The sequence below is a fragment of the Mobula hypostoma genome, chromosome 7, assembly GCF_963921235.1.
Source record: "Mobula hypostoma chromosome 7, sMobHyp1.1, whole genome shotgun sequence".
NCBI classification, from domain to species: domain Eukaryota; kingdom Metazoa; phylum Chordata; class Chondrichthyes; order Myliobatiformes; family Myliobatidae; genus Mobula; species Mobula hypostoma.
The window spans coordinates 35,218,651-35,245,784 of NC_086103.1; the positions used below are offsets into that span (position 1 = coordinate 35,218,651).

The 27,134-nt window shown below is 42.8% G+C and overlaps 1 protein-coding gene across 1 annotated transcript in view; it reads left to right on the forward strand.

Moving 5' to 3' along the window:
* LOC134349232 (organic cation/carnitine transporter 2-like) overlaps positions 1 to 13,793 on the forward strand; it is a 50,413-nt gene extending 36,620 nt beyond the window's left edge. The window contains exons 8-10 of the mRNA XM_063053244.1: positions 7,249 to 7,431; positions 10,520 to 10,655; positions 13,166 to 13,793. Coding sequence (XP_062909314.1) covers positions 7,249 to 7,431; positions 10,520 to 10,655; positions 13,166 to 13,199 — 353 coding nt within the window. The 3' untranslated portion in view covers positions 13,200 to 13,793. The remainder of the gene's footprint in view (positions 1 to 7,248; positions 7,432 to 10,519; positions 10,656 to 13,165) is intronic.
* The last annotated feature ends 13,341 nt before the right edge of the window (positions 13,794 to 27,134 follow it).

Here is a 27,134-nt window from a genome sequence, read left to right on the forward strand (position 1 = left end):
CTCATCCGCTTCCGTTACAACTTTGGGAACGTTGTTACGTCTCCAAGTGTACATGCCGCTGGAAAGATTGACTCTGCATGCACTCAAAATACGTTGAAGCCTTCCCTTCTCGCTACAAGCAGCACACCTGTCTGTCTCATCTTCATACCAGGTGCTGAGGTCGGCAGGTGTTGGGAGCAGATTGTACGCTGCTCTGCATAGAAAAGAAATGCGGAGCGGTTCCATCTGCCACAGAACATTCCAAGGTAGATGTCGTTGTTCAACACTTTCCCACCAGGTCCAAGCCCCTTGTTCGGCCAGGCCAGCTTTTTTAGCTATCCTGTTCTCCTCTTCTACCTCTCGTTATTCTTGTGTTACAAGCTCACGGCGCTCCTTGTCTGTAGAAGATGACCACGACTTGTGTATTGTCCATCCAAGTCCCTGGCGGCCTAGCTGGATAGCCCCAACCGTCTCCTTGTGCTTCAATCTAGACTCTGCCTCATCAACTTCTACACGGGCTGACCACTTCCTGCCTGATCTCATATCCGGATGGGTGTTCTTGATGACAGGGTCTTTTGAGTCTCGAAGCATCAAGAATGATCTTACCTTGGCTACCTTGACCTCTTCAACAAAGGATTGCACTGGGATAGTAAGCTTTGTCTGGCTACTGTGGATTGCAACATTGGTGAGGCTGCTCGGTACTCCAAGCCACTTCTTCACATACTTGTTGATCTTCCGTTCCATTGCCTCAACGTGGGACATTGCCGCTTCATAGACAGTTAGTGGCCACATTATCCGTGGCATCAGTCCGTACTGCAAGCACCACAACTTCAACTCGCCAGGCAAGCCACACTTGTCGACAGACATCAGACCTCTGCTGATCTGTTCTCCTGTCTCTTGAACCCTCTTGGTGTCTCTCAGCTCCTCTGTGTACCATCACCCGAGGCTCTTAACTGGTTGGTCCTGAATGGATGGAATCTCCTCTCCACAAAGGGTGAAATGAAAGTCAACCAGCTTTCCTCTCCTAAGAACAAGGCTCTTGACTTCTTGGTCTTGAACTTCATTCTTCCCCAATCCACTAGCTCCTCGAGTCTAGATAGTACATTTTCCACTGTCTCCGTGCTGGGACACAAAAGGGTGAGACCGTCCATGAACACTCGTATTGGTGATAACTCCCCTCCGCCATCAAGTGCAGCACCTGGTCCCATTGGTTCTGCAGCCCTCACAATGACCTCCATGGCTAACACAAAAAGGATGGGTGAAATCGCACATCCCGTTGGGATTCCAACACCCAAGCTCTGCCATCTATTTGTAAACTGCTGAGTGGAAAACCTCATCCAGAAATCGTTGTAGTATTGCATAATAAAGTTCCTCACCTTAGCAGGAATCCATAGGAATTCCACCGCAAACTCAATCAGGACATGGGGAACAGAACCATACGCATTTGCCAGATCAAGCCAAACTACAGCCAGATTTCTTCTCAACCTTTTTGACTCCTGGATGGTATGCCATCATACTAGTATTTTCAAGGCATCCCGGGAAGCCTGGTATTCCTGCCTTCTGTACAGATGTATTTACCAATCCATTCTCTATCACAAATGAAGATATTCTTTCTGCCAGAATGCCAAACTTAATCTTCCCCTCTATGTTCAGGAGTGAAATTGGTCGGAATTGATTCAATGTAGAAGAAATCTCTTCCTTCAGGATGTATACTCCTTCAGGCTCACTCCATGGCAAAGGAACAACACCTTGTCTTCACACCACCTTTAACAATCTCCACAAGTATTTCCTCAGCTCTTCACACTTCTTGAACACCTTATACAGCACTCCATTAGGTCCTGGCACTGAGCCTGACCTTGCCTTTCTGATAAACCATTCGACTTCTGCCAATTTGGGTTCTGACAGATCGAACTTCACTCCTGGCTCGGTAGACCTCACAAGCCCTGAAATGTCAAGCAAAGGTGTTTCCCGCTGTTCATTAGAGTAAGTGCTTGCAAGGTGATCCTCAAGTTCTTGAGAGATGTTAAGCTGCCTGCTCTTATTTTGTTCAAACAATTTATTTGTTAACTTTTGAGGGTTCTCAAAGAATGACGTTCTTGCCTTCTCTCTCTTCTTTCTCTTTCTACATTGTGACTCTGCACAACGGAGTGATGCTAACTTTATTCGAAAATGCTCTTGGAGATCAGCAAGCCCTGGCTTGTCACCCTCACTTGCTACCTTCCACCTCTGTCTCAACGTTCTAAGTTCTCTCCTCAACCTACTAATCTCCTTCTGGCATCTGCTTGGTTGCTGTGTAGGCTTTGCTTTCTTCAACTCAACCAAACCAAACCTGTGCTTTCCAACATCGTAAATCATATCGCCCATCACTTCCAACTTTATCTTTGATGTTTCACTGAGAGTGTTCTCCAACATCATATTGATATCCTCATCAAATACACGCCAAGCCTTCTCATCTGCCATTGCTGGCCACTTGACCTTCCTCTCCTTCTCTACCTCCTCACCACCACCATCATGCGAAGGACCTACCTGGGTACTGTGGTCTGAAACCTGACCTGGGTTATCTCTCGTCTGACCTGGAGTTTGATGACTCTCTCCAGAGCGAATCGCTGTGGCTCGTGAATCAGTGGTTGAAAAGACCACATCATCTGAGCTTGGTGAAGTAACTTCATCTTCATCCATTGGGATAGAATAGCACTTCAACTTAGCTTGGTGGACTCGTATCTTCCTCTTTCTTTTACCAACAGAGGCATCCCACCCTTCTGCCCATCCTCCTATCCTTCCAATACAAAAAGTATCTTTGAATGCTAAGTTGCCAACTGTGATCTTCTTTCAGCAATGACTCAGTGATGCCCACAATGCGATACCTTATTCTGTATCCTATGTGCATTCAAATATAACACCTTCAGTTTTGTATTGATCACCCTGTTCAATTTTGCCCCACGTTACTGGAAGTTAAATTATTATCACTTCCTAAATTTTTTATCTTTTTGTTTAATCTGCAGACTTTCTCCTGTACTCTCCTTTTATTTTATCCTAATTTTTCCAAACTGTTGAACTATTGAACTTCCATGTACTGTACTTAGTTTAAAGACGCACTTCAACCCATCCCACTGACAGCACTCTTGCCTTATCAAATGCTTAGCCTTCCTTATTACACTCTGCATCCAGTTGTATACCAACTGGCCTATCACTACAGTTCCCATCCCCCTGCCAAATTAGTTTAAGCACTCCCAACAGCTCAAGCAAACCTGTCCACAAGCATATTGTTCTGCCTCATGTTCGGGCTGACCTGTCTTTTTCATACAGTTGATACCTTCACAAATATAATATTAGTTTCAGAGATCCTTGCTATAGGTTACAGTATTTTTGCCTTCTGCTGAAATGCGGCCAACAGCCAGTCGTTCATCCAGAAAACAACTGCCCTCCAGTGCTGGATCATTGGAATTACAAGCTGGACTGCGGGAACCATAAATTTGCTGGACTTCTTGCTCAGGGACTAAAAACATGTTTTCTCATGTGACTATGTTCTTTTTTTTTGTACCATGGCCCCAGAGGAATTCTGCCTCATTTGGCTATATCAAAGTACATATGATTTGAATGACAATTAAATTTGATTTGATTTGAGACACTGAACTCTGCAATGAAAGCAGAAAATGCTGGAAAAACCCAGTGGTGCAGTAGAGAAAAGCAGTGTTAAGGATTCAATGACCTGAATCTTTGTTTTCTCTCTCTCCCTCTCTCTCTCTCTCTCTCTCTCTCTCTCTCTCTCTCTCTCTCTCTCTCTCACTTCTTAAATGATGGGGTCATATTTGCTACCTTGTAGTTTGCAGAAGCCATTCCAGAATTTCTAGAATGATGAAAGATGAAATAAGTCACCTCTTTCAAAAATCTTTGATATGTAGATACCAATTATGATGTAGTGACTATTACAGAGACTTGGCTGGCACCAGGGCGGGAATGGATTCTCAAAATTCCTGGGTTTCAGTGCTTTAAAAGGGATAGAGAGGGGGGAAAAGGGGGCGGAGGGCTGGCATTACTGGTCAGGGATACTATTACAGCTATAGAAAGGGTGTGTAATGTAGCAGGATCCTCTTTTGAGTCAGTATGGGTAGAAGTCAGGAACAGGAAGGGAGCAGTTACTCTATAAGGCTAGAACTTACGGGTATGAATTGGGATGATGTTTTTGCAGGGAAATGTACTATGGACATGTGGTCGATGTTTAGGGATCTCTTGCTGGATGTTAGGAATAAATTTGTCCCTGTGAGGATGATAAAGAATGCTAGGGTGAAGGAACCATGGGTGACGTGGAAAATCTGGTCAGGTGGAAGAAGGCAGCATACATGAGGTTTAGGAAGCAAGGATCAGATGGGTCTATTGAGGAATATAGGGTAGCAAGAAATGAGCTTAAGAAGGGGCTGAGGAGAGCAAGAAGGGGGCATGAGAAGGCCTTGGCAAGTAGGGTAAAGGAAAACCCCAAGGCATTCTTCAACTATGTGAAGAACAAAATGATGACAGGAGTGAAGGTAGGACTGATTAGAGATAAAGGTGGGGAGATGTGCCTGGAGGCTGTGGAAGTGAGCGAGGTCCTCAATGAATACTTCTCTTCGGTATTCACCAATGAGAGGGAACTTGATGAAGGTGAGGACAATATGAGTGAGGTTGATGTTCTGGAGCATGTTGATATTAAGGGAGAGGAGATGTTGGAGTTGTTAAAATACATTAGGATGAATAAGTCCACGGGGCCTAACGGAATATTCCTCAGGCTGCTCCACGAGGTGAGGGAAGAGATTGCTGATCCTCTGGCTAGGATCTTTATGTCCTCATTGTCCACGGGAATGGTACCAGAGGATTGGAGGGAGGTGAATGTTGATCCCTTGTTCAAAAGAGGTATTCAGGATAGTCCAGGTAATTATAGACCAGTGAGCCTTACGTCTGTGGTGGGAAAGCTGTTGGAAAAGATTCTTAGAGATAGGATCTGTGGGCATTTGGAGAATCATGGTCTGATCAGGGACAGTCAGCATGGCTTTGTGAAGGGCAGATCATGTCTAACAAGCCTAATAGAGTTCTTTGAGGAGGTGACCAGGCATAAAGATGAGGGTAATGTAGTGGATGTGATCTATATGGGTTTTAGTAAGGCATTTGACAAGGTTCCACATGGTAGGCATATTCAGAAAGTCAGGAGGCATGGGATTCAGGGAAGTTTAGCCAGGTGGATTCAGAATTGGCTTGCCTGCAGAAGGCAGAGGGTGGTGGTGGAGGGAGTACATTCAGATTGGAGGATTGTGACTAGTGGTGTCCCACAAGGATCTGTTCTGGGACCTCTACTTTTTGTGATTTTTATTAACGACCTGGATGTGGGGGTAGAAGGGTGAGTTGGCAAGTTTGCAGATGACACAAAGATTGGAGGTGTTGTGGATAATGTAGAGGATTGTCGAAGAGTGCAGAGAGACATTGATAGGATGCAAAAGTGGGCTGAGAAGTGGCAGATGGAGTTCAACCTGGAGAAGTGTGAGGTGGTACACTTTGGAAGGACAAACTCCAAGGCAGAGTACAAAGTAAATGGCAGGATACTTGGTAGTGTGGAGGAGCAGAGGGATCTGGGGGTACATGTCCACAGATCCCTGAAAGTTGCCTCACAGGTAGATAGGGTAGTTAAGAAAGCTTATGGGGTTTTAGCTTTCATAAGTTGAGGGATAGAGTTTTAGAGTCGCGAGGTAATGATGCAGCTCTATAAAACTCTGGTTAGGCTACACTTGGAGTACTGTGTCCAGTTCTGGTCGCCTCACTATAGGAAGGATGTGGAAGCATTGGAAAGGGTGCAGAGGAGATTTACCAGGATGCTGCCTGGTTTAGAGTGTATGCATTATGATCAGAGATTAAGGGAGCTAGGGCTTTACTCTTTGGAGAGAAGGCGGTTGAGAGGAGACATGATAGAGGTATACAAGATATTAAGAGAAATAGATAGAGTGGACAGCCAGCACCTCTTCCCCAGAGCACCACTGCTCAGTACAGGAGGACATGGCTTTAAGGTAAGGGGTGGGAAGTTCAAGGGGATATTAGAGAAAGGTTTTTTACTCAGAGAGTGGTTGGTGAGTGGAATGCACTGCCTGAGTCAGTGGTGGAGGCAGATACACTACTACTACTACTGCGTCGACTCAGGCCTAGGGGGCCGGCATCAGGCACGATGACGGACTCTCCACTTCTCCCTCTCCCTCATCAGTGTGTTCAGTTCATCTACATTAGCCGCGCCGCTGTCTTCTAGGAACGTGTTGAGCATAGTCTTTGGTGGGTGCCCATGGTTCATCCTCCCATGCTTGGGCTCCCATATGATGACTAGGCTGGCAGGTAGCTCGGGGTGGCATAGACAGTGCCCCACTAGTTGCAGTCTTCTCGCCTCGATTTTAGTGGTGAGCATCGATAAGGCATTATAGAGCTCGACGCTCGTCATGTGCTGTTGCCAGCTCACATCAAGAGCCAACCGGAGCATTCGTGTATAGCAACCATCTAGGGACTTTTGCATAGTCTTGGTGAGTGTCCACATCTCGCATCCGTATGTGAGAATGGACTCTATGACTGCTATGAAAATCCTCTTTTTAAGCCCTCTGGTCAGGTTCAACTTCCAGATTTCCTTCATGTCGTTCATAGCCCTCCACGCCAGCGCCTTCCATATCTTTATGTCCTTCTCTGAACTCATCATTCTTGACCCGAGGTACTTGCAGTCAAAGACTTTCTTAAGATACACTAGTGAAATATAAGAGACTGCTAGACAGGTATATGGAAGAATTTAAGGTGGGGGTTATATGGGAGGTAGGGTTTAAGGGTGGGCACAACATTGTGGGCTGAAGGGCCTGTACTGTGCTGTACTATTCTATGTTCTATGTTCTGTGTTCTCTCTTTGTCAACTTAAAGCTGCTTTGTCTCTTCTAAACGTGCTATAACATTTGTATTTGTAATTATTATTGTTGTGGAAGTGAGATGCTGTTGTTTACTGCACCACACTTATGTTGAGCCAAAATGTTTAACAGTAGTATAGTATGTTTTGTGTATCTTCAAAACAGGATCTCAATCACCAGAAACCTGTACTTAGAGCTTTTCTCCATGAACGTTAATGTCAGAGGAATGACATCAGAGCTTGTTTGCTAGCATTGGAACTACCAAGTACTGGGGAAAATTAGGCCATGTGTCAAATATGGGGACAGATCTATACAGTCTATACTTACAAATTAGAGCATCTTCCATCCAGTCTACAGCTATTTCTGTTTGTTCTAGATCTCTTAGTACTTGCTACAGTGCTGGTGTTAATTGGAAAATTGGGAGCTTCATGTGCCTTTTTCATGGTTTATATCTACACCACTGAACTATACCCAACCACATTGAGAAACACAGGTGTCGGAGTGAATGCAATGGCATCCAGGATCGGCAGCATCGTTTCACCTTACATTTTTTTGCTTGGTAAGGTAACAATTAATCTTCTTCTTCGGTTGTCCATCAAAATCCAATGATGATGTCCACTCCTTTAACGGTGAGATTTTTGATGGCTATGCATTCCTATCCTGGACGCACAAGCTCTATTGCAGGTGGGACATGTATATGTGGTAGTGGTAGCAACTATGGCTGCATTTGTCCTGGCTCTCTTCTGCTGTCTTCTGGTTGTTCTTTCCATCTCCAGAATACGAACCCCATCCCTACACAGCTGTCGCCAAGTGGTACAGTCAGCAGCAACATCCTCCAGGTCCTCGGGTCTGATCTTTCACTTCCTTAAAGCATTCTTCATCTGATTCTTATAGTGCTTCTTCGGCCTTCCAGCTGAGCATTGGCCATGATGTAGCTGGCCGTATAACACTCTGTGGGGTAGCTGACATGGGGGCATCCTTATCACATGCTCCAGCCACTGCAGCTGATGCTGGGTGATCATGGCCTCAATACTCCTGCAATTGGTTTTCACAAGTATTTCAGTGTGAGGCACCCGCTCACGCCAGGTAATTCCCAGGATGCGCTGGAGGCAGCTTATGTGGAAGCACTCCAAGGACTTGATGCGACAGCTGTAGGTTACCCAAGCTTCACAGCTATAAAGCTACAATTAATCACCATTATACTGATAAACTGAATGGATGTTTGACACTTTCTAAATAATTTCAGTAATGGAGCTACCAGTCTTTTCTTTGCAGCGAGGTCTTTAAGCAGAATTAAAGGCTTCATTGTATTTAAAATTCTGTAGACTGCATGAGTCTAACAATGAATTTCACAGCAACAGTGAGAGGGGTCTGGATATGGGTGCATTACTGGTGTTCTCCCTACAGACCCTGAGTACCTGACGTTACAGTCCACTTACAGTACAATTACAGTTTTGGAGGAGAGAATAGGTCATTCTGGAGGAAAAGTTGCCCCTTGGCTTGACCAACATGGTCATTTATAGGTCTAGGCAGATTGCACTCAGGGGAGTTTTGTACCTTTCTGTTTGTCTTTCTGCTTCAAAGTAGACTGGGAGCATTCAAAACCCCCTGGTAACCCTAAGCTCTTCCATGATCAGTAAGCATCAATGAGGTGAAGGACAGTGTCAGGAAGAGTACTGACCCGATCTGCTTTCACTGTTCAAAAAGCATTGCTTATTTGTGACAAACATGAGAAAATCTGCAGACCCTAGAAATCTAAAGCAACACACACAAACTACTGAGGAATTCAGCCTAGTCTGCTGAGTTCCTCCAGCATTTCATGTGTCGCATGTATCGCTTTGCTTATTTGTGAGTTGCTTGATTGAGTTCTATTAAAGTTTTTGAATAAAAACTGAGGATTTCCATTAAGTAGTTTACATTCTAAGTTCCTGTGTATCTGCTGTGTAATGCACACAGGACCTAGGCACATAGAGATGCCATTTTCAGTGTAGTTCTGTTTTAATTTGGGTAGCCTCTGCCATTCATGCATAAGGAAGCAGGCTTTTGGTGCACCTGAGGAGACTGTGGCTAGTGCAAATACACAAGTCAGTCCCTTCTACTTAATTATTTCCTCTCCTTTAGCCTTCCTACCCACTTTATTCAAACTTCCTATCTCCATAACTGATCATCTTCACCTGTCTTGAACCACACACCAATTACTTTATTGGAACCAATAACCACTAAACATATACATCCCAACTGCCAACCCCCTTTGATCACTGCTTCCCAATTCCAAAGTATGATCCTGTTCCCACATCTCTATCCCATATTCCCCTGTGAATCAATCTTAGATCTATCTAATTTCCATCACTTACTTTATACCCGTGAAGCTGTGTGAAGGGTTGTTCTTGCGCTTTCGGCCTCAGGTGCTACTGAATTTACAAGCAATTGACCACAATCAAAAGTGTTATTGCCTGAATATGCTCATTGCCATAAAACTGCCAGATAGGTGCTAAGGTGCAGTGAAATTGCAGGCCTCTTGGTTTTATGTAGAGTTGATTGGAACTGTTAACTTTAAATGTAATTTCTTTAATTAATTTGAGATTGACTGATGACAAGGGCATCCTAACTGGTAGCTTAAACTCTAAACAAACCTTTAGCATCTGTTGTTGAAATTGATAAAAACACTATCTAGTTTGTTTCAATGTTGCATGTTGTTTACACATTGGGTCTCTAATTAGCTGGCTCTCCAATTGATTCATGCCTGTCAGGTCCCATATGACAGGTACTTGTGCTTTTCTCATAGCAAATGGTACAGTAGTATACTTGTAAAATCCCAGTTTCCTAAATCGTAGATTGAAGCAGGTAATCCAAAATGTGATTTTCAAAACAGAAGTTCAGAATTAAAGTTCAGAGATTTCCTTATGACTATTTATCTGTGAAATTTGCTGCTCTACCATAGAGAAAGTCTTCCTGATTGGGTCATTACTTCACAGAATTGTGAACTTGGCTTTGATGCACTGGAGAGTAAAGATGCTGTGATCAATTTGACAATTTAATAATGCACCATATAGAGGAAATGTGGAGACATGAACTACTGAGACAATTTTAAAGGGTGAAAAATGCAAAATAAGTTTTTGTTTACTTGAGTAAGTGCTTATAAAAAAGAGTGGTAGACTCTATGTACATGCTCTCACTTCTTTCAGATGAAAAACTTAGCAATGATCACATTTGCTCAGGATGCAAAGCACTCTGCAATAAAAATTGTCAAATAAATATGTCAATGTCTCAATAGAATAGAAAATAAAACAAGAAAGATTTTGTCTTTATGCTCCTGTAATAGTTTTCTAACTGTCCACTAACATGTGGGTGGGGAGTCTTGTATTCGTGGAAATTACAACAAAATAACAAACTAATTCTAGTTCCATTCTCAAGCAGATGACTTAAAGTTTCCCATCTCATCTCCTCAATGACAAGAGATAACAGAGCAGCCAAATCAGGGACATTGTGGAAATAAATCAAATTGGAAATCACTTGGATATACGTTTGTACATGCAGTGGAAATAGATTTGAGTGCATTTGGGCCTCAGTTGAATGAAGCCCCCCGTGCTCGTTATATTCGTTTGTTGACGTTCATTTTGAAGTAAATATACACCTTATTTTGACAGATGCTTATCAGGAGAATTTGTCACTGATTTTGATAGCGACTTTGACAATTTTCGCAGCAATTGCGGTTTTATTTCTGCCAGAAACATTTAATACTCCTCTTCCAGATACCATTGACCAAATGAAAAAAGTTAAGTGGTAAGTATATGTAGTCCTAATGATTCAATCATTTAATTTTTTAAAAAAAATATTCTGCCCTAAATAACCGTGGCTTTGACATAGAAAGTGCCTCAGATTCGTTTATAGTGAAGACAAAAAGGTAGAATTCAGTTTTTAACAGTCATGGAAAACCTGGGGAGTGAGTTGAGTATAAAATATATTGCTTCCAGCCTTTTCTGTTTCCAATCTTAAGCATCTGTAGAGTTCAGGGGTGATGCACTAGCACAGTAAATAGAGCTGATGCTTTCCTGCCCTAATGATCTGGATTTGATCATTATCTTTCGCTCTGTCTGTGTGGTGTTTGCACATTCTCCCAATGGCCTCTTTGGTTTTCTCCCAGAACCCAAATATGGAGGCTGGTAGGTTCGTTGGCCACTATAGATTGTCCCTAGTATGAGGGTTCTGTTCGTTTAGGACAAGATAAAGTGTTTCTTCAAAACTGTTCGATAAGGATGTCCAGGATGTCCAGAAATTATATCAAAGTAACAAACGTTAAGGGCAGCACAGTAGCGTAGTGGTTAGCACAACGCTTTGCCATACCAGCGACCTGGGTTTATTTCTCACCACTGTCTGTAAGGAGTTTGTACCTTCTCCCTGTGACAGAGTGGGTTTCCTCCAGATGTTCTGGTTTTCTCTCACGGTCCAAAGGCGTACTGTTTGGTAGGTTAATTGGTTATTATAAATTGTCCTGTGATTAGGTTAGGATTAAATCAGGAGGCACCGGGCCTATTCCAGGCTGTATCTCCATACATTAAAAAAAAATAGATTTTCATGTGAGAATTGTTTGACTTGAATAGGAACATGTAGGTCATGGAATTAGCATAAAACTGTTGTCCTTGTCAGTCTTAGAGGCCACAGATTTGACACAGCAGCCTGAGAAAAGAGTAATGCAGGTATTGTACTCTACAGCCACAGTGTGATAAAGATGGAGGTGGTGAATGAATGGAGCAGTAGATAGGGTGCTGTTCATGCAGGCCAGCTATTCCTTGAAATACTTTGAGCATCTTAGATGTTGGAGAAGTTGCAATCATCTGGGCAAGCATGGAATAAAGAGTAATATTTCTGATGCTGATGATAGAAAGGTTTACATATCAGAAGATGGCCATTTGCCACCTGGTGCCAAGCTTCAGATCTCCTTTAGCTATAGTGTGCATGAAAATGTTGAGGGAATTTCAGAAGTGCCAGTGACTGTCTAGAATAGATGCTTTTTTGGCTCTCTTGTTGGAGATGGCTATTCCATGGTCTGAAATTTAATTGTCATGTAGCATCCCAAAACTAAATGTTGGCTTGTCCTTGCAATAGCAGGTATGTGCTGTTTTATTTGTTAAGATGTTGTAACATGTGTAATCATTAGTAAATATCCTGAGTTCTAGCCCAGTATTAATAGGTCATTCATGGAACAGTTGAAGATCATGGACAATGGGATATTGCCTTGGGGAACTTCGATAGTGATTTGAATTATTATATTTATTGATCTCATAAGGTGAGAGCCACACTGTGATGGTCAGTTAAGACAAATAGCAATATGCAGCTGCAAAGAATATGTTAAAACAAAATTAGGTGAAACAAGTGGCTACTGTGAAGGTTTGGATTCATTTTAGATTATGGTGTTATGTTTGAAGCAGATGGATAAATGGGGTCAGAACCAGTACATTAAATCAATCATGAAAATCCTGATTAAGAAAATGAAAATAAAGGAGAGGTTGAACTATCTGAAGACTATTTTGCTGAAACAAAGCATTTGTAATACATACAAGGCAATTAGTAAAATGATGGTCCAAGACTGAAACAGCAAGCCGGAAAGATATCTGTAAAAGAAGAAACAGAGCTAATATTAAAAGATGAAGTGTGTTACTGAAAGGACAACAGCCATAAATACCTTTTCAGATCAGAGCAAGGGCATATCAAAGTATTGAATCGGGGAGAGAGAGCCAGTAAGAGTGGTGGGGCTTTCTAAAGTACTGCTTTTGCAAAGCTGCAGGAAAGAGATTGTATTATAAAATCCAGCATGAACTCATTTGGTGGAATGACTTTATATTATTCTTTAATTCTACTTGGTTAAAGAAAAAGAAAAGAAGATAGTGAAAATCTGAATGTCACATGATTGAAAGGTGACAGTAAAAATTAAGCTTATTGGTCATTTGTTTACATCAGGTTTTAATGTTATAGATAAAACAATACAGAAAATGGAGCCACATTGTCTCATTATTTGCTTGCTTAAAAGTTTTCCTCCTTGTTTGACCACAATTCTCACAAGAAATGTATGGGTACGTTGTTTCAACTTTGTATATAGGTAACCCACACGGAAGTACGTGTTGTATAATGTTGCATTGTTGAATTTGCACATCCCATGCTGATAATGGCTGCCACTCAAATTAGTTGAGATAAAATCAAATTTATTTGAGATAATTGACTATATCTGGCCAGTAAAACCCAGGGAAAGATTAAGTCTAAATCCATTTTTATCACATTTTTATATTCAAATACAGGTTCAAATGCACAGGACGTACTCACTCTAATTAAAGCAAAAATGAAACAATGGGAAAAAATACGGTGGCCCTTCATGAGGAAGCTTTTTGACACTCTTGACTACTGATCTTAAGCAGCAAACAACTGAAGATTTCATCAGAAATGGGATCAAGGTCTGATGGATTCTTCTGCATAACGTAGAGTGAAAATGAGAGAAGTGGGACTCCACTCTAAAATGCTCAGATAATCTGCATGAAATAGCATTTGATTATTCTTAATAAGTTTTAATAAAACATATTTTCTGGACTTTTTTTTCTCCGAGATATTGTCAAGAAAAAGATCTTATATATGTTTAGCTTCTTAGGATCAAGTTACCTTTGGATATTTTCCTCTTCATAGAGCAATTTATTAAATGCAATGAAACAAACCACATCATCTACCCAGTACAGTTTCCTTCAGGTAATGTATCTGCTATCAACTCTTGCTTCTGTAACATTCCCCCAGCTTGCTTCCAAACTTCTGCTTTAATGTTTAATACAGATAATTATATTAGAAACCTACTTTTATAAATTCACTTCCAAGTTTTGGATGTTTTGGATATTTGTTGTATATCCTTCAAGGCTCCTAAATTGAGGAAGCAGATAAATGTCAACCAAAATGATGTGCTTGAAACCATTTTAAAATATACAAACAATAGTAGATTTCTTTCCATGAAGGATATAAAATAATCGGCAGTGAAATAATTCAGTAGTTTCATTCTAGGCATTACTTGCAATTCAATACTTCAATTCCCTGAATTTAAATTCTTCAATACTGTGCTGGGATTTTAATTTAATCACTGAAACAATGCCTCAGGCCTTGGATGCACACAAAAAAAATTTAGCTGCTGATTACATCAGCCTATTAAACTTCTTTCACCAGTAAACAACAAGGAATTCTGCAGATGCTGGAAATTCAAGCAACACACATAAAAGTTGCTGGTGAACGCAGCAGGCCAGGCAGCATCCCTAGGAAGAGGTGCAGTCGACGTTTCAGGCCGAGACCCTTCGTCAGGACTAACTGAAGGAAGAGTGAGTAAGGGATTTGAAAATTGGAGGGGGAGGGGGAGATCCAAAATGATAGGAGAAGACAGGAGGGGGAGGGATGGAGCCAAGAGCTGGACAGGTGATAGGCAAAAGGGATACGAGAGGATCATGGGACAGGAGGTCCGGGAAGAAAGACCGGGGGGGGGGGAACCCAGAGGATGGGTAAGGGGTATATTCAGAGGGACAGAGGGAGAAAAAGGAGAGTGAGAGAAAGAATGTGTGTATAAAAATAAGTAACAGATGGGGTACGAGGGGGAGGTGGGGCATCAGCGGAAGTTAGAGAAGTCGATGTTCATGCCATCAGGTTGGAGGCTACCCAGACAGAATATAAGGTGTTGTTCCTCCCACCTGAGTGTGGTTTCATCTTTACAGTAGAGGAGGCCGTGGATAGACATGTCAGAATGGGAATGGGATGTGGAATTAAAATGTGTGGCCACTGGGAGATCCTGCTTTCTCTGGTGGACAGAGCGTAGATGTTCAGCAAAGCGGTCTGCCAGACTGCGTCGGGTCTCGCCAACATATAAAAGGCCACATCGGGAGCACCATCCCCCATCAGGAAGGTCCAGTCCCTATATACTTCCATCCCCCATCAGGAAGGTCTCAAACCTCTATGCTTCTTTTTGGATTCCAGACCTAATCAGTTCCCCTCTACCACCACTCTGCTCCGTCTAGCGGAATTAGTCCTTACTCATAATAATTTCTCCTTTGGCTCCTCCCACTTCCTCCAAACTAAAGGTGTAGCTATGGGCACCTGTATGGGTCCTAGCTATGCCTGCCTTTTTGTTGGCTTTGTGGAACAATCTATGTTCCGTGCCTATTCTGGTATCTGTCCCCCACTTCTCCTTCGCTACATCGACGACTGCATTGGCGCTGCTTCCTGCACGCATGCAGAACTCGTTGACTTTATTAACTTTGCCTCCAACTTTCACCCTGCCCTCAAGTTTACCTGGTCCATTTCCGACACCTCCCTCCCCTTTCTAGATCTTTCTGTCTCTGTCTCTGGAGACAGCTTATCCACTGATGTCTACTATAAGCCTACTGACTCTCACAGCTATCTGGACTATTCCTCTTCTCACCCTGTCTCTTGCAAAAACGCCATCCCCTTCTCGCAATTCCTCCGTCTCCGCCGCATCTGCTCTCAGGATGAGGCTTTTCATTCTAGGACGAGGGAGATGTCTTCCTTTTTTAAAGAAAGGGGCTTCCCTTCCTCCACTATCAACTCTGCTCTTAAACGCATCTCCCCCATTTCACGTACATTTGCTCTCACTCCATCCTCCCACCACCCCACTAGGAATAGGGTTTCCCTGGTCCTCACCTACCACCCCACCAGCCTCCGGGTCCAACATATTATTCTCCGTAACTTCCGCCACCTCCAACGGGATCCCACCACTAAGCACAACTTTCCCTCCCCTCCTCTCTCTGCATTCCACAGGGATCACTCCCTACACAACTCCCTTGTCCATTCGTTCCCCCCATCCCTCCCCACTGATCTCCCTCCTGGCACTTATCCGTGTAAGCGGAACAAGTGCTACACATGCCCTTACACTTCCTCCCTTGCCACCATTCAGGGCCCCAAACAGTCCTTCCAGGTGAGGCATCACTTCACCTGTGAGTCGACTGGGGTAATATACTGCGTCCGGTGCTCCCGGTGTGGCCTTTTATATATTGGCGAGACCCGACGCAGACTGGGAGACCGCTTTGCTGAACATCTACGCTCTGTCCGCCAGAGAAAGCAGGATCTCCCAGTGGCCACACATTTTAATTCCACATCCCATTCCCATTCTGACATGTCTATCCACGGCCTCCTCTACTGTAAAGATGAAGCCACACTCAGGTTGGAGGAACAACACCTTATATTCCGTCTGGGTAGCCTCCAACTTGATGGCATGAACATCGACTTCTCTAACTTCCGCTAGGGCCCCACCTCCCCATCATACCCAATCTGTTACTCATTTTTATGCACACATTCTTTCTCTCACTCTCCTTTTTCTCCCTCTGTCCCTCTGAATATACCTCTTGCCCATCCTCTGGGTCAACCCCCCCCCCCCTTGTCTTTCTTCCCGGACCTCCTGTCCCATGATCCTCTCGTATCCCTTTTGCCTATCACCTGTCCAGCTCTCGGCTCTATCCCTCCCCCTCCTGTCTTCTCCTATCATTTTGGATCTCCCCCTCCCCCTCCTACTTTCAAATCCCTTACTCACTCTTCCTTCAGTTAGTCCTGATGAAGGGTCTCGGCCTGAAACGTCGACTGCACCTCTTCCTAGAGATGCTGCCTGGCCTGCTGCATTCACCAGCAACTTTGATGTATGTTGCTTGAGTGACATTATCCCCTTTGTCCAATAGCTTGATGGTTAAGGGGTAATAACTGTTCCTTAACCTGGTGGTGTGAGTCCTTAGGCTCTTCTACCTACTTCTTGATGGCAGCAGCCGGATGACAGCATGCCCTGGGTGGTGGGGGACCCTGATGATGGATGCTGCTTTCCTGCGACATTGTTTCATCTAGATGTACCCAATGATTGGGAGGGCTTTACCCGTGATGGACTGGTCCATATCCACTACTTTTTGTAGAATTTTCCATTCAAGGGCATTGGGGTTTCCATTTCCAGGCTGTGATGCAGCCAGTCAATATACTCTGTACTACACACTTATAAAAGTTTGTCAAAGTATTAGGTGTCAACTTGAATCTCCGCCATCTCCTCAGGAAGTAAAGGCACTGCCGTCCTTCATTCATAATTGCGCTTACATGCAGGACAGGTCCTCTGAAATTGCAATACCTTGCAATTTAAAGTTGCTGGGCCTCTCCACTCCTGATCCTCCAATGAGAACTGGTTCATGGCTCTCTGGTTTTTTCTCCCGATGTCTATAATCAGTTCCTTGGTCTTGCTGACATTGAGTAAGAGGTTGTTGTTATGGTACCACTCAGTCAGAATTTTAATCTCCTTCCTATAGGCTGAATGAACATCACCATTGATTCAGCCTATGACAGTGGTGTCATCAGCAAAGTTCAATATGGCATTGGAGTTGTGCTTAGCCACACGGTCATGAGTATAAAACGAGTAGAGCAGGGAACTAGGCACACAGCCTTCATTCATACATGTCTCTTTTTCCTGTTCTGTTCGTCTTGAACAGCCTGGAGTTAAAAGTAGGAAGTCTTATTATGAAAATAATGGGTTTAAATCTGATCCCCTAATCTGCTGTAAGTGCCAGCACTTCACATTCAGCCCTTAGGCTTTATTCCTGGTATATAAATTACAACCCCACTTCAGACCACTGTCAATCTTAATTAACAAGTACAAACTTGTTTCTTTCTCCTTCACTTTCATTATTATTTTTGTAATTAATGCCTTAAATTATAAACTTTAAAAATCTGATAAATTAAGTAAAATTAATATGTTTGTATCTGTTAAAACAATTAGTTTGGAGGAACAACACCTTATATTCCATTTGGGTAGCCTCCAACCTGATGGCATGAACATCAATTTCTAAAACTTCCTGTAATCAGCACCCCCCCCAGCACCAACACCACCTCTCTCCTTCATCAATCCCTTTTCCCTCTCTCACCTGATCTCCTTGCCCACTCATCACCTCCCTCTGGTGCTCCTCCCCCCTTTTTTTCCTTCCATGGCCAACTGTCTCTTTTACCAATTTACTTCCTGGTTCTTTACCCTTTAGGTTTCACATATCACCTTGTGTTTTTCTCTCTCTCTTCCCCGACCTTTTAAATCTCCTCTTCAGCTTTTTTTTCTCCAGCACTGCTGAAGAGTTTCGGCCCAAAACGTCAATTGTACTCCCCTCCTAGATGCTTCCTGGCCTGCTGAGTTCCTCCAGCATTTTGCGTCTGTAGTTCAGTCAAATTGATCTGAACTGTCTTTTTTCTGATTATCAAAGGTATGAGTAAATTAAGTTTATCACAAGGCTGTCAGATACTCTGGGGCTGTTCTGACAGGATGATAATTTGAAGACTCTTTCCTGGATAATTGCAGCAGCCGGACCGTTGTCCCGTTCCAAAAGTTAAGCCTGGTCACACCTGAACCACAGATGGAATGTGGGTGGCTTACAACAGAGCAAGAAGGGGGCATGAGAAGGCCTTGGCAAGTAGGGTAAAGGAAAACCCCAAGGCATTTTTCAATTATGTGAAGAACAAAAGGATGACAGGAGTGAAGGTAGGACCAATTAGAGATAAAGGTGGGAAGATGTCCCTGGAGGCTGTGGAAGTGAGCGAGGTCCTCAATGAATACTTCTCTTCAGTATTCACCAATGAGAGGGAATTTGATGACGGTGAGAACAATATAAGTGAGGTTGATGTTCTGGAGCATGTTGATATTAAGGCAAAGGAGGTGTTGGAGTTGTTCAAATACATTAGGACGGATAAGTCCCCAGGGCCTGACGGAATATTCCCCAGGCTGCTCCATGAGGCGCGGGAAGAGATTGCTGAGCCTCTGGCTAGGATCTTTATGTCCTCGTTGTCCACGGGAATGGTACCAGAGGATTGGAGGGAGGCGAATGTTGTCCCCTTGTTCAAAAAAGGTAGTAGGGATAGTCCGGGTAATTATAGACCAGTGAGCGGATGGGAGTACAGTAAGGAGCAGTACATTTACACTATCGTCTCCGAGGTATGTGCTTGTGCCCGCTGCAGTTCGGCCAATAATAGTTATCGAAGACAGTTGTGATATATTCCGATATCTCAATACATGCGTACATTGTATAAACCCACACACAATGAAACTAGTTTTGTTTTAACTCGGGGTCCTTGATCTCAGATGTTGACTCTGTTTCTTTCCCCACATGAGAACCCGACCTACGAAGTCATTTTAGACTTTTTGTTTGTTTTTGGTTTAGATTGCCAGCAGCTGCCGTTTTGCTTTTAATTATTACAAACTCTCTGCGATTATTTCTCTTAGCTAGTTTCGGGCTTGGTATAATCTATATTTGCTTTATTTCTACAAACGTCAGAAATCGGAATTTGATGCTAAGCTCTGACTTGGTGTCTCTGCAGTCAAGTCTCCTCTACTCAGCAAGGTATGAGCGACTTTATTGAAACTTCCAGTTTTGAACTCTTTAAAATTTTGGGTGATTCTATATGTAAGTAAATCTTGGTGAAAAACTTCATGCCGGTGGCAGGAAGATGGTATTTGCGAGAGGCACCTGTGGAAGCAAAGAGCTGCGCTGCTTCCAAGCACCAATTAATGGAAGTTTGGACGGGAAGAGGGTGAAAAGTTAATTAATAAGTATCTTCTGATAGTTCATCAAAAATCACACTACCTACTTTTCAACATCAAAAATTGCTAATACTTTTTTAAACGATTCATCATGTCCAATTCCTTAAATATTTTCAACTGTCCAGTTATTGTGTCTTTTATAGATTTTCCTAATACTGAAAAAGTTAACTGGTAAATAGTTTCCTGTTCTCTCTTAACAAATTATACTTGCTACTTTCCTATTTGTACAAATCACATTAGAAGATATGGTTCATTGGAAAATCACAATCAATTAACCACTCTATACATAGTCGTCTTTTTGACACCCTAGTGTGCAAGTCATCGTGCCCAGGGGACATGTTCTTTTCATTAGTGCCTTCAATGCTAGTTTTTTCACTAATGTAATTTCTTTGATCTCTTCATTTATGTAGTCTTACACAATTTCCACAATGACAGAGCAAAGAATCATGTAGCTTTCATGTCCATCTTCCACACTCTAATTATTCCTGTCTCATTTAGCCAATAACTCACTTTAAGATTTGATAATCTTTTCTTTATAATCTAATGAAGGTCTGTGATATGATTCTCACTGATGGAGCGACTTGGCCTGAAACACTTGCAGTTTAGTCTTCCCCACAGATGCTGCCTGAGTTCATCCTGCATTTCCAGAATCTCTTGCGTTTATAATTCTCTGTAGGCTAATCTCACATTCTTCTTTTTCACTCTTTACTAATTCCTTGATCATGTTTAGGTGAGTTTAGAGAGAGCAGGACGGGTGTAAGCCATGAAACCAGAAAAAGGTGTAAGTTCAGAGCTACACACGAGGAAGCAATTTTGTTTTGATGGTTGACACAGCTGAGTGTATAGTTTTAGTGTCAAGGGCAATGAATCAACTAGTAGGAGGTGGAGCTGGAGGATATAAGGAAGAGAAGAAGGGCTAATAGTACTAAATCGAATGTCATGATATGTGGGAACGAATAGCTATTCTAATCGTATAGTATCATAAACAAGGTGGATGAAATTAGAACATGGATCAGCATGTGGAACTGTGGTCATGACAGAGACTTAGATGTCTCAGGAGCAGGACTGGCTGCTGGGTGTGCCAGGTTTTAGATGTTTCAAAAAGAACAGAGGGAGTCAAAAGAGGTGGGGGTGTGGCATTGCTAATTAGGGATAGTGTCACGGCTGCAGAAGAGGAGGAAGTCATGGAGGGACGGTCTACTGAATCAGTGTAGGTGGGAATCAGAAACAGGAAAGGGGCAATAACTCTACTGGATGTTTTTTTATAGATCCCCCTGAAATTGTAACAGGAGTGTTGAGGGGCAGATAGGGAGGCAGACTCTGGAATGGTGCAATAATAATAGGGTTGTTGTGATGGGAGATATTAACTTTCTTAACATTGATTGGCATCTGCTTAGCACAAGGGGTTTAGATGGGGTGGAGTTTGTTAGGTATGTTCAGGAAGATTTCCTAATGCAATATGTAGATAAGCCAAGTAGAGGACAGGCTGTACTTGATCTGGTATTGGGTAATGAACCTGGTCAGGTGTCAGATCTCTCGATGGGGGAGCATTTTGGAGGTAGTGACCACAACTCTATCTCCTTCACCATAGCGCTGGAGAGGGATAGGAGTAGACAATTTGGGAAAACATTTAATTGGGATGGGGGAAGTATGATGCTATTAGGCAGGAACTTCGGAGCATAAATTGGGAGCAGATGTTCTCAGGGAAATGCATTGTAGAAATGTGGCAAATGTTCAGGGAACACTTGCATATAGTTCTGCATAGCTATATTCCATTGAGGCAGGGAATGGATGGTAGAGTTAAAAAACCATGGTGTACAAAGTAATGTAGAAAACCTAATTAAGAAGAAAAGAAAAGCTTACGAAAGGTTCAAGAAAGTAGGTATTGTTAAAGCTCTAAAAAATTACAGTATAAGGTTGCTAGGAAGGAGCTTAAGAATGGAATTAGGAGAGCCAGAAGGGGCCACGCGAAGGCCTTGGTGAGCAGGATTAAGGAAAACCCCAAGGCATTCTACAAGTATGTGAAGAGCAAGAGGGTGAGCCATGTGAGAAGAGGACCAATCAGGTGCTAAAGTGGATGGAATTGGAGGAGACAGCCATGGTACATAATGAATACTTTGCTTCAGTATTCACCAGTGAAAAAGACCTTGGCAATTGTAGGGATGACTTACAATAGGCTGAAATGCTTGAGCATATAGACTTTAAGAAGGAGGATGTGCTCTCGCATTTGAAAAGCATTAAGTTAGATAAGTCACTGGGTCCGGATAAGGTATACCCCAGACTACTGTGGGAAGCGAGGGAGGAGATTGCTGAGCCTCTTGCAATGATCTTTGCATCATCAATAGGGATGGGAGAAGTATTGGAGGATTGGAGGGTTGAAAATGTTGTTCCCTTGTTCAAGAAAGGGAGTAGAGATAACCAAGGAAATTATAGACCAGTGAGTCTGACTTGAGTGGTGGGCAAGTTGTTGGAGAAGATCCTGAGAGGCAGGATTTATGAGCATTGGAGAGACATGATCTGATTAGTGATAGTCAGCATGGCTTTGTCAAGGGCAGGTTGTGCCTTATGAGCCTGATTGAATTCTTTGAGGAAGTAACAAAATGCATTAATGAAGGAAGAGCAGTGGATATACTGTATATGGATTTCAGCAAGGCATTTGATAAGGTTCCCCATGCCAGGCTCCTTCAGAAAGTAAGGAGGCATGGGATCCAAGGAGACCTTGCTTTGTGGATCCAGAATTGGTTTGACTACAGAAGGCAAAGGATGGTTGTAAATGGTTCATATTCTGCATGAAGGTCAGTGACCAGTTGTGTTCCTCAGGGATCTGTTCTGAGACCCCTCCTTTTTGTGATTTTTATAAATGACCTGGATGAAGAAGTAGAAGGGTGGGTTACTAAGTTTTCTGATGACACAAAGGTTGGGGGTGTTGTGGATAGTCTGGATAGTTGTCAGAGGTTACAGTGGGACATCAATAGGATGCAGAGTTGGGCTGAGAAGTGGCAGATGGACTTCAACTCAGTTAAGTGTGAAGTGGTTCATTTTGGTAGGTCCAATTTGAAGACAGAATATGATATAAATTGTAAGACTCTTGGCAGTGCGGAGGATCTGAGAGATCTTGGGGTCGTATTGATAGGACACTCAAAGCTGCTGCGCAGGTTGACAGTGTTGTTAAGAAGATGTATGGTGTGTTGGCATTCATCAACTATGGGATTGAGTTCAAGAGCCGTGAGGTAATGTTACAGCTATATAAACCCTGGTCAGGCCCCACTTGGAGTACTGTGTTCAGTTCTGGTCACCTCACTACAGGAAAATATGTGGAAACTATAGAAAGGGTGCAGAGGAGATTTACAAGGATGTTGCCTGGAATGGGGAGCATGCCTTATGAGAATAGGTTGAGTGAACTTGGTCTTTTCTCCTTGGAGCAATGGACGATGAGAGGTGACCTGATCGAGGTGTATAAGATGATGAGGGGCTTTGATTGTGTGGATAGTCAGAGGCTTTTTCCCAGGGGTGAAATGGCTAACACTTGGGGGCATTGTTTTAAGGTGCTTGTAAATAGGTACCAAGGAGATATCAGGAGTAAGTTTTTCATACAGAGAGTGGTGAGTGCGTGGAATGCACTGCCGGTGGCGGTGGTGGAAGTGGATAAAATAGGGTCTTTTAAGATTCTCTTAGATAGGTACATGGAGCTTAGAGAAATAGAGGGCTTTGCATTAGGGAGATCCTAGGCAGTCTCCAGAATAGGTTATATGGTTGGCACAACATTGTGAGCCGAAGGGCCTATAATGTGCTGTAAATTTCTATGTTCTACGTAATTGTAGTCTGCATGCCTTAAAATCTAAACCTCTGATGTTAATGTGTCTAATACGAGAGCTAACCACTCTCGAAGACGTCAGGTGTGTATGTTTGCAAAGATCTAAATCTGCAGAAGGTTGCAGTCAAAGTCAAGTTATTATTAAAATACAAATATGTCACTTTTCCCATAACAATGTCACATTCCACTGAACTGAACGGAATGGCATTGCCTCACCATCCAAGTTATTGGAGTTGCTACACACTTGCCACAACAAATCCTCTGATATGATATGATCTGATATAATAATGAGAACCAGGGTTTATTCCCTGATTTAATTAAAATAGTGAAATGAAGGATATGCTAAGCTATGAGTTTGCAGAGTGTAGTAATATCAAATTCTGCTACTGATGATGGTCAACAGTAACTCATGGAAGCGTGGTATTGAGCTGCTAGATCTGTTCTGAGTTTAACTCATTTGACACCATATGATTGAGTGTGTCCTCAGTGTGAAGATAGGTTTTCTCAACTATTGTATAGCAGTTACTCACATCATTGCTGGTTTGAGGTTGATGATTAGGGATAAGGATAAGTAGAAATATCTTTCTTAAAGCGGATCTCCCACCCTCAAAGCGGATCTCCCACCTGGTGAACTGCCTCTCTCACTTTCCACCTCCGATGTTTACACCACGCTGAGCAGGGTGAATGTACGGAAGGTAGCTGGTCCGGATGGAATACCTGGCCATGTGCTCAGAGTCTGTGCAGGGCAGTAGGCCGGGGTCTTCACGGACATTTTTAATCTGTCCCTGGCCCAGGCAGTTGTTCCCACAAGCTTCAAGATCGCCACCATCATGCCAGTGCCAAAGCATTCCACTGCCACGGGCCTGAATGACTTCTGCCCAGTTGCACTCACCCCCATCATTGCAAAGTGCTTTGTGAGACTGGTTCTATCACATCTGAAATCCTGTCTGCCCACTACCCTGGACCCCCATCAATTTGCCTATTGCACAATAGGGTCAATAGAGAATGCCATCTCCACAGTACTTCACTCTGCCCTGACCCACCTGGACAGCCCCAACTCTTACCTCAGAATGCTGTTCATTGACTTTAGTTCGGCATTCAGTACTGTGATCCCCTCCAAGCTGATCACCGAACTTCGCCAGCTTGGTATCAGCGTATCCCTCTGCAATTGGACCTTGGACTTTCTGACTAACAGACCCCAATGAGTTAAGCTACACAACCTCTGCTCCTCCACTCTCACCCTGAACACCAGCGTGCCTCAAGGCTGTGTGCTGAGCCCTCTTCTGTACTCCCTTTTCATCTATGACTGCGTTCCTGTACATGGTTCTAATTCCATAATTAACTTCGCAGATGACACCATGGTGGTTGGTCGGATCAGAGGGGTTGACAAGACGGCCAACAGGGACAAGATCCAGCACCTGACTGCATGATGTGCCGACAACAATCTGGCCCTTAACACCCAGAACACCAAGGAGATCATTGTGGACATCAGGCATGCCAGGAGTCACACTCACATCCCCATCTACATCAACAGAACTGTAGTGAAGTGTGCATCAAGCTTCAAATTCCTTGGTGTCCACATTTCCAAGGATCTCACCTGGTCCCTGAACTCCTCCATCCTGATCAAAAAGGTGCAACAGCACCTTTATTTCCTGCAGAGCATGAAGAAAGCTCATCTCCGTCCCAGGATACTGGTGGACTTTTACTATACCATTGAGAACATACTCACCAACCGCATCTCAGTGTGGTATGGCAATTGTCCCGTATCAGACCGCAAAGCTCTCCAGCATGTGGTGAAAACTGCCCAGCGGATTATCGGCACCCAATTGCCCACCATTGAGAACATCTACCATAAACGCTGCCTGGGCAGGGCAAAAAGCATTATCAGGGATGCATCTCACCCTAACCATGGACTTTTTACTCTCCTCCCATCCGGTAGGCACTACAGGAGCCTCCGCACCCACACCAGCAGGCACAGGAAGTGCCTCTTCCCTGAGGCTGTGACACTGCTGAACCTCACACCACAGCGCTAAGCAGTATTGCACCCATATTGTACTGTCTCAGTACTTTTATATTTGTGTGCTGTAGCACTTTTTTTATTCACAGTTATTTTGTAAATAACACCATTCTTTACAATTCTGGTCAGATGCTAAATGCATTTCATTGGCTTTGTATCTGTACTCAGCACAATGACAATAAAGTTGAATCTAATCTGATTTTATTAGTTTACTTATTGCCTTCCATAGACCCAGTCTGACAACTACTGTATGCTCTTTAGGAACACAGCTGTCAGTCTGAGTCTGTGAAAGGAATAAGCATGCTCAGAGTATCTTCTATTCCTCGTTTCATGCTGAATTGGTGATCGACACAGGAAAGTACAGATTCATCAGACAAGGGAAGAGCAGATCGTAAGATGTATGTTCTGATGAAGGATTTCAGCCTGAAACATCAACTGTTTACTCTTTTCCATAGATGCTGCCTGGTCTGCTGACTTCCTCAAGCATTTTGTGTGTGTTGCTAAGACATTTCCTTGCCTATGTTTGTCCAAGCCATGAGATGTCATTGAAGACTGACCCATGTTCAGGCTTTCCACGGAAACTCCCTCTTGCCCTCGTATCATAGGGATTCCTTTGGCGGAATCTGATAGTCTGTCCATAAGATGTGAATATTGCAAGTATAGCTATATCAGGATTTATTTCACTATTCAGAATGACAAATCTCTCAATTAAAGAGAAATTGTCCCCAGTCATCAAAAGAATTTCTCAAACTCCTATTTGGTCGGTAATCCAGAGATGACATTTTTAATATATAAAATACTAGTTTTTCATATAGGTAAAAGCTCGCTAAGCTAGGCAGTCAGCCACACAATGTGGAGTCACATATAGACCAGGCTAGAAAAGAAGGGGAAAGTTATTGTTTGAGGGAAAATTATGGTCAAAGTGGATTTTTATTACCAGTCCTGTAGAACCATGGTAATCATTACTGAATCAAGCTATTAAAAGTAATCTAGATTATTAAATTAATTGGATGTAAATTCCATAGCTACACTGGTGATATTTGAACTAATGAAGGTCAGTGCCCATTTGGTGACCAGCTGATTCCACAGCAAGTTTGGCAAGGACAGAAACAAATATTAATATTTTTAATGCTGCTGCCATTTAAAGTAGGATAACCAGATGAAGTTAAGATGTTCCCTGTCTTTGAGGATACTCTGTTACTACAAGACTTCTGTAACAATGGCAATATCAAGCATGAGATAGGTAGATACCCATGAATTCCCAGCAGCAGACTTTTGCACAAGTGATACAAAGTGAGCATTGTGAATTATTTAATGATTTGCAGCTCTGGTCATCATTGCATCCAATAAATACCAACAACAATTTCAGCCCTCAGTCTTCTGGTCTACTTGAAAATAACTCTACAAGATCAAAAGTTTGGACACTCCTGTTAATCAAAGCTATCAGCTTAAATCTAAAAGCAAAGTAAGTAGATGGAAGAGAGGAATGGAAGGATATGCACTTGGCACTGGATGAAAGTAGAGTGGAGAGAAGCTCAACCAACTGAAGCTTTTTCCTGTATCTCATTTCCATGTAAATACTCTTATTCTGATGAGTGAATGAATATGACATTGAAGAATTAGTGATTTTCATTATGTCTGAAAAGCTGTTTTAAATAGTGTGATTTAAATAGAATTTTTAAAACTAGTTTTTTTTAATCTGTATGCTCTATTTTTGGAATGCAGAAATTCAGGACCACCACTGAAGAATCTTATGGTCTTTCCCAAGCAAAAAGCTGGGTTAAGACATTAATGCTTGTTAAAACAAAATCTTACACCTCATTACTAACATTGTCCTCAGTACTTCATATATCC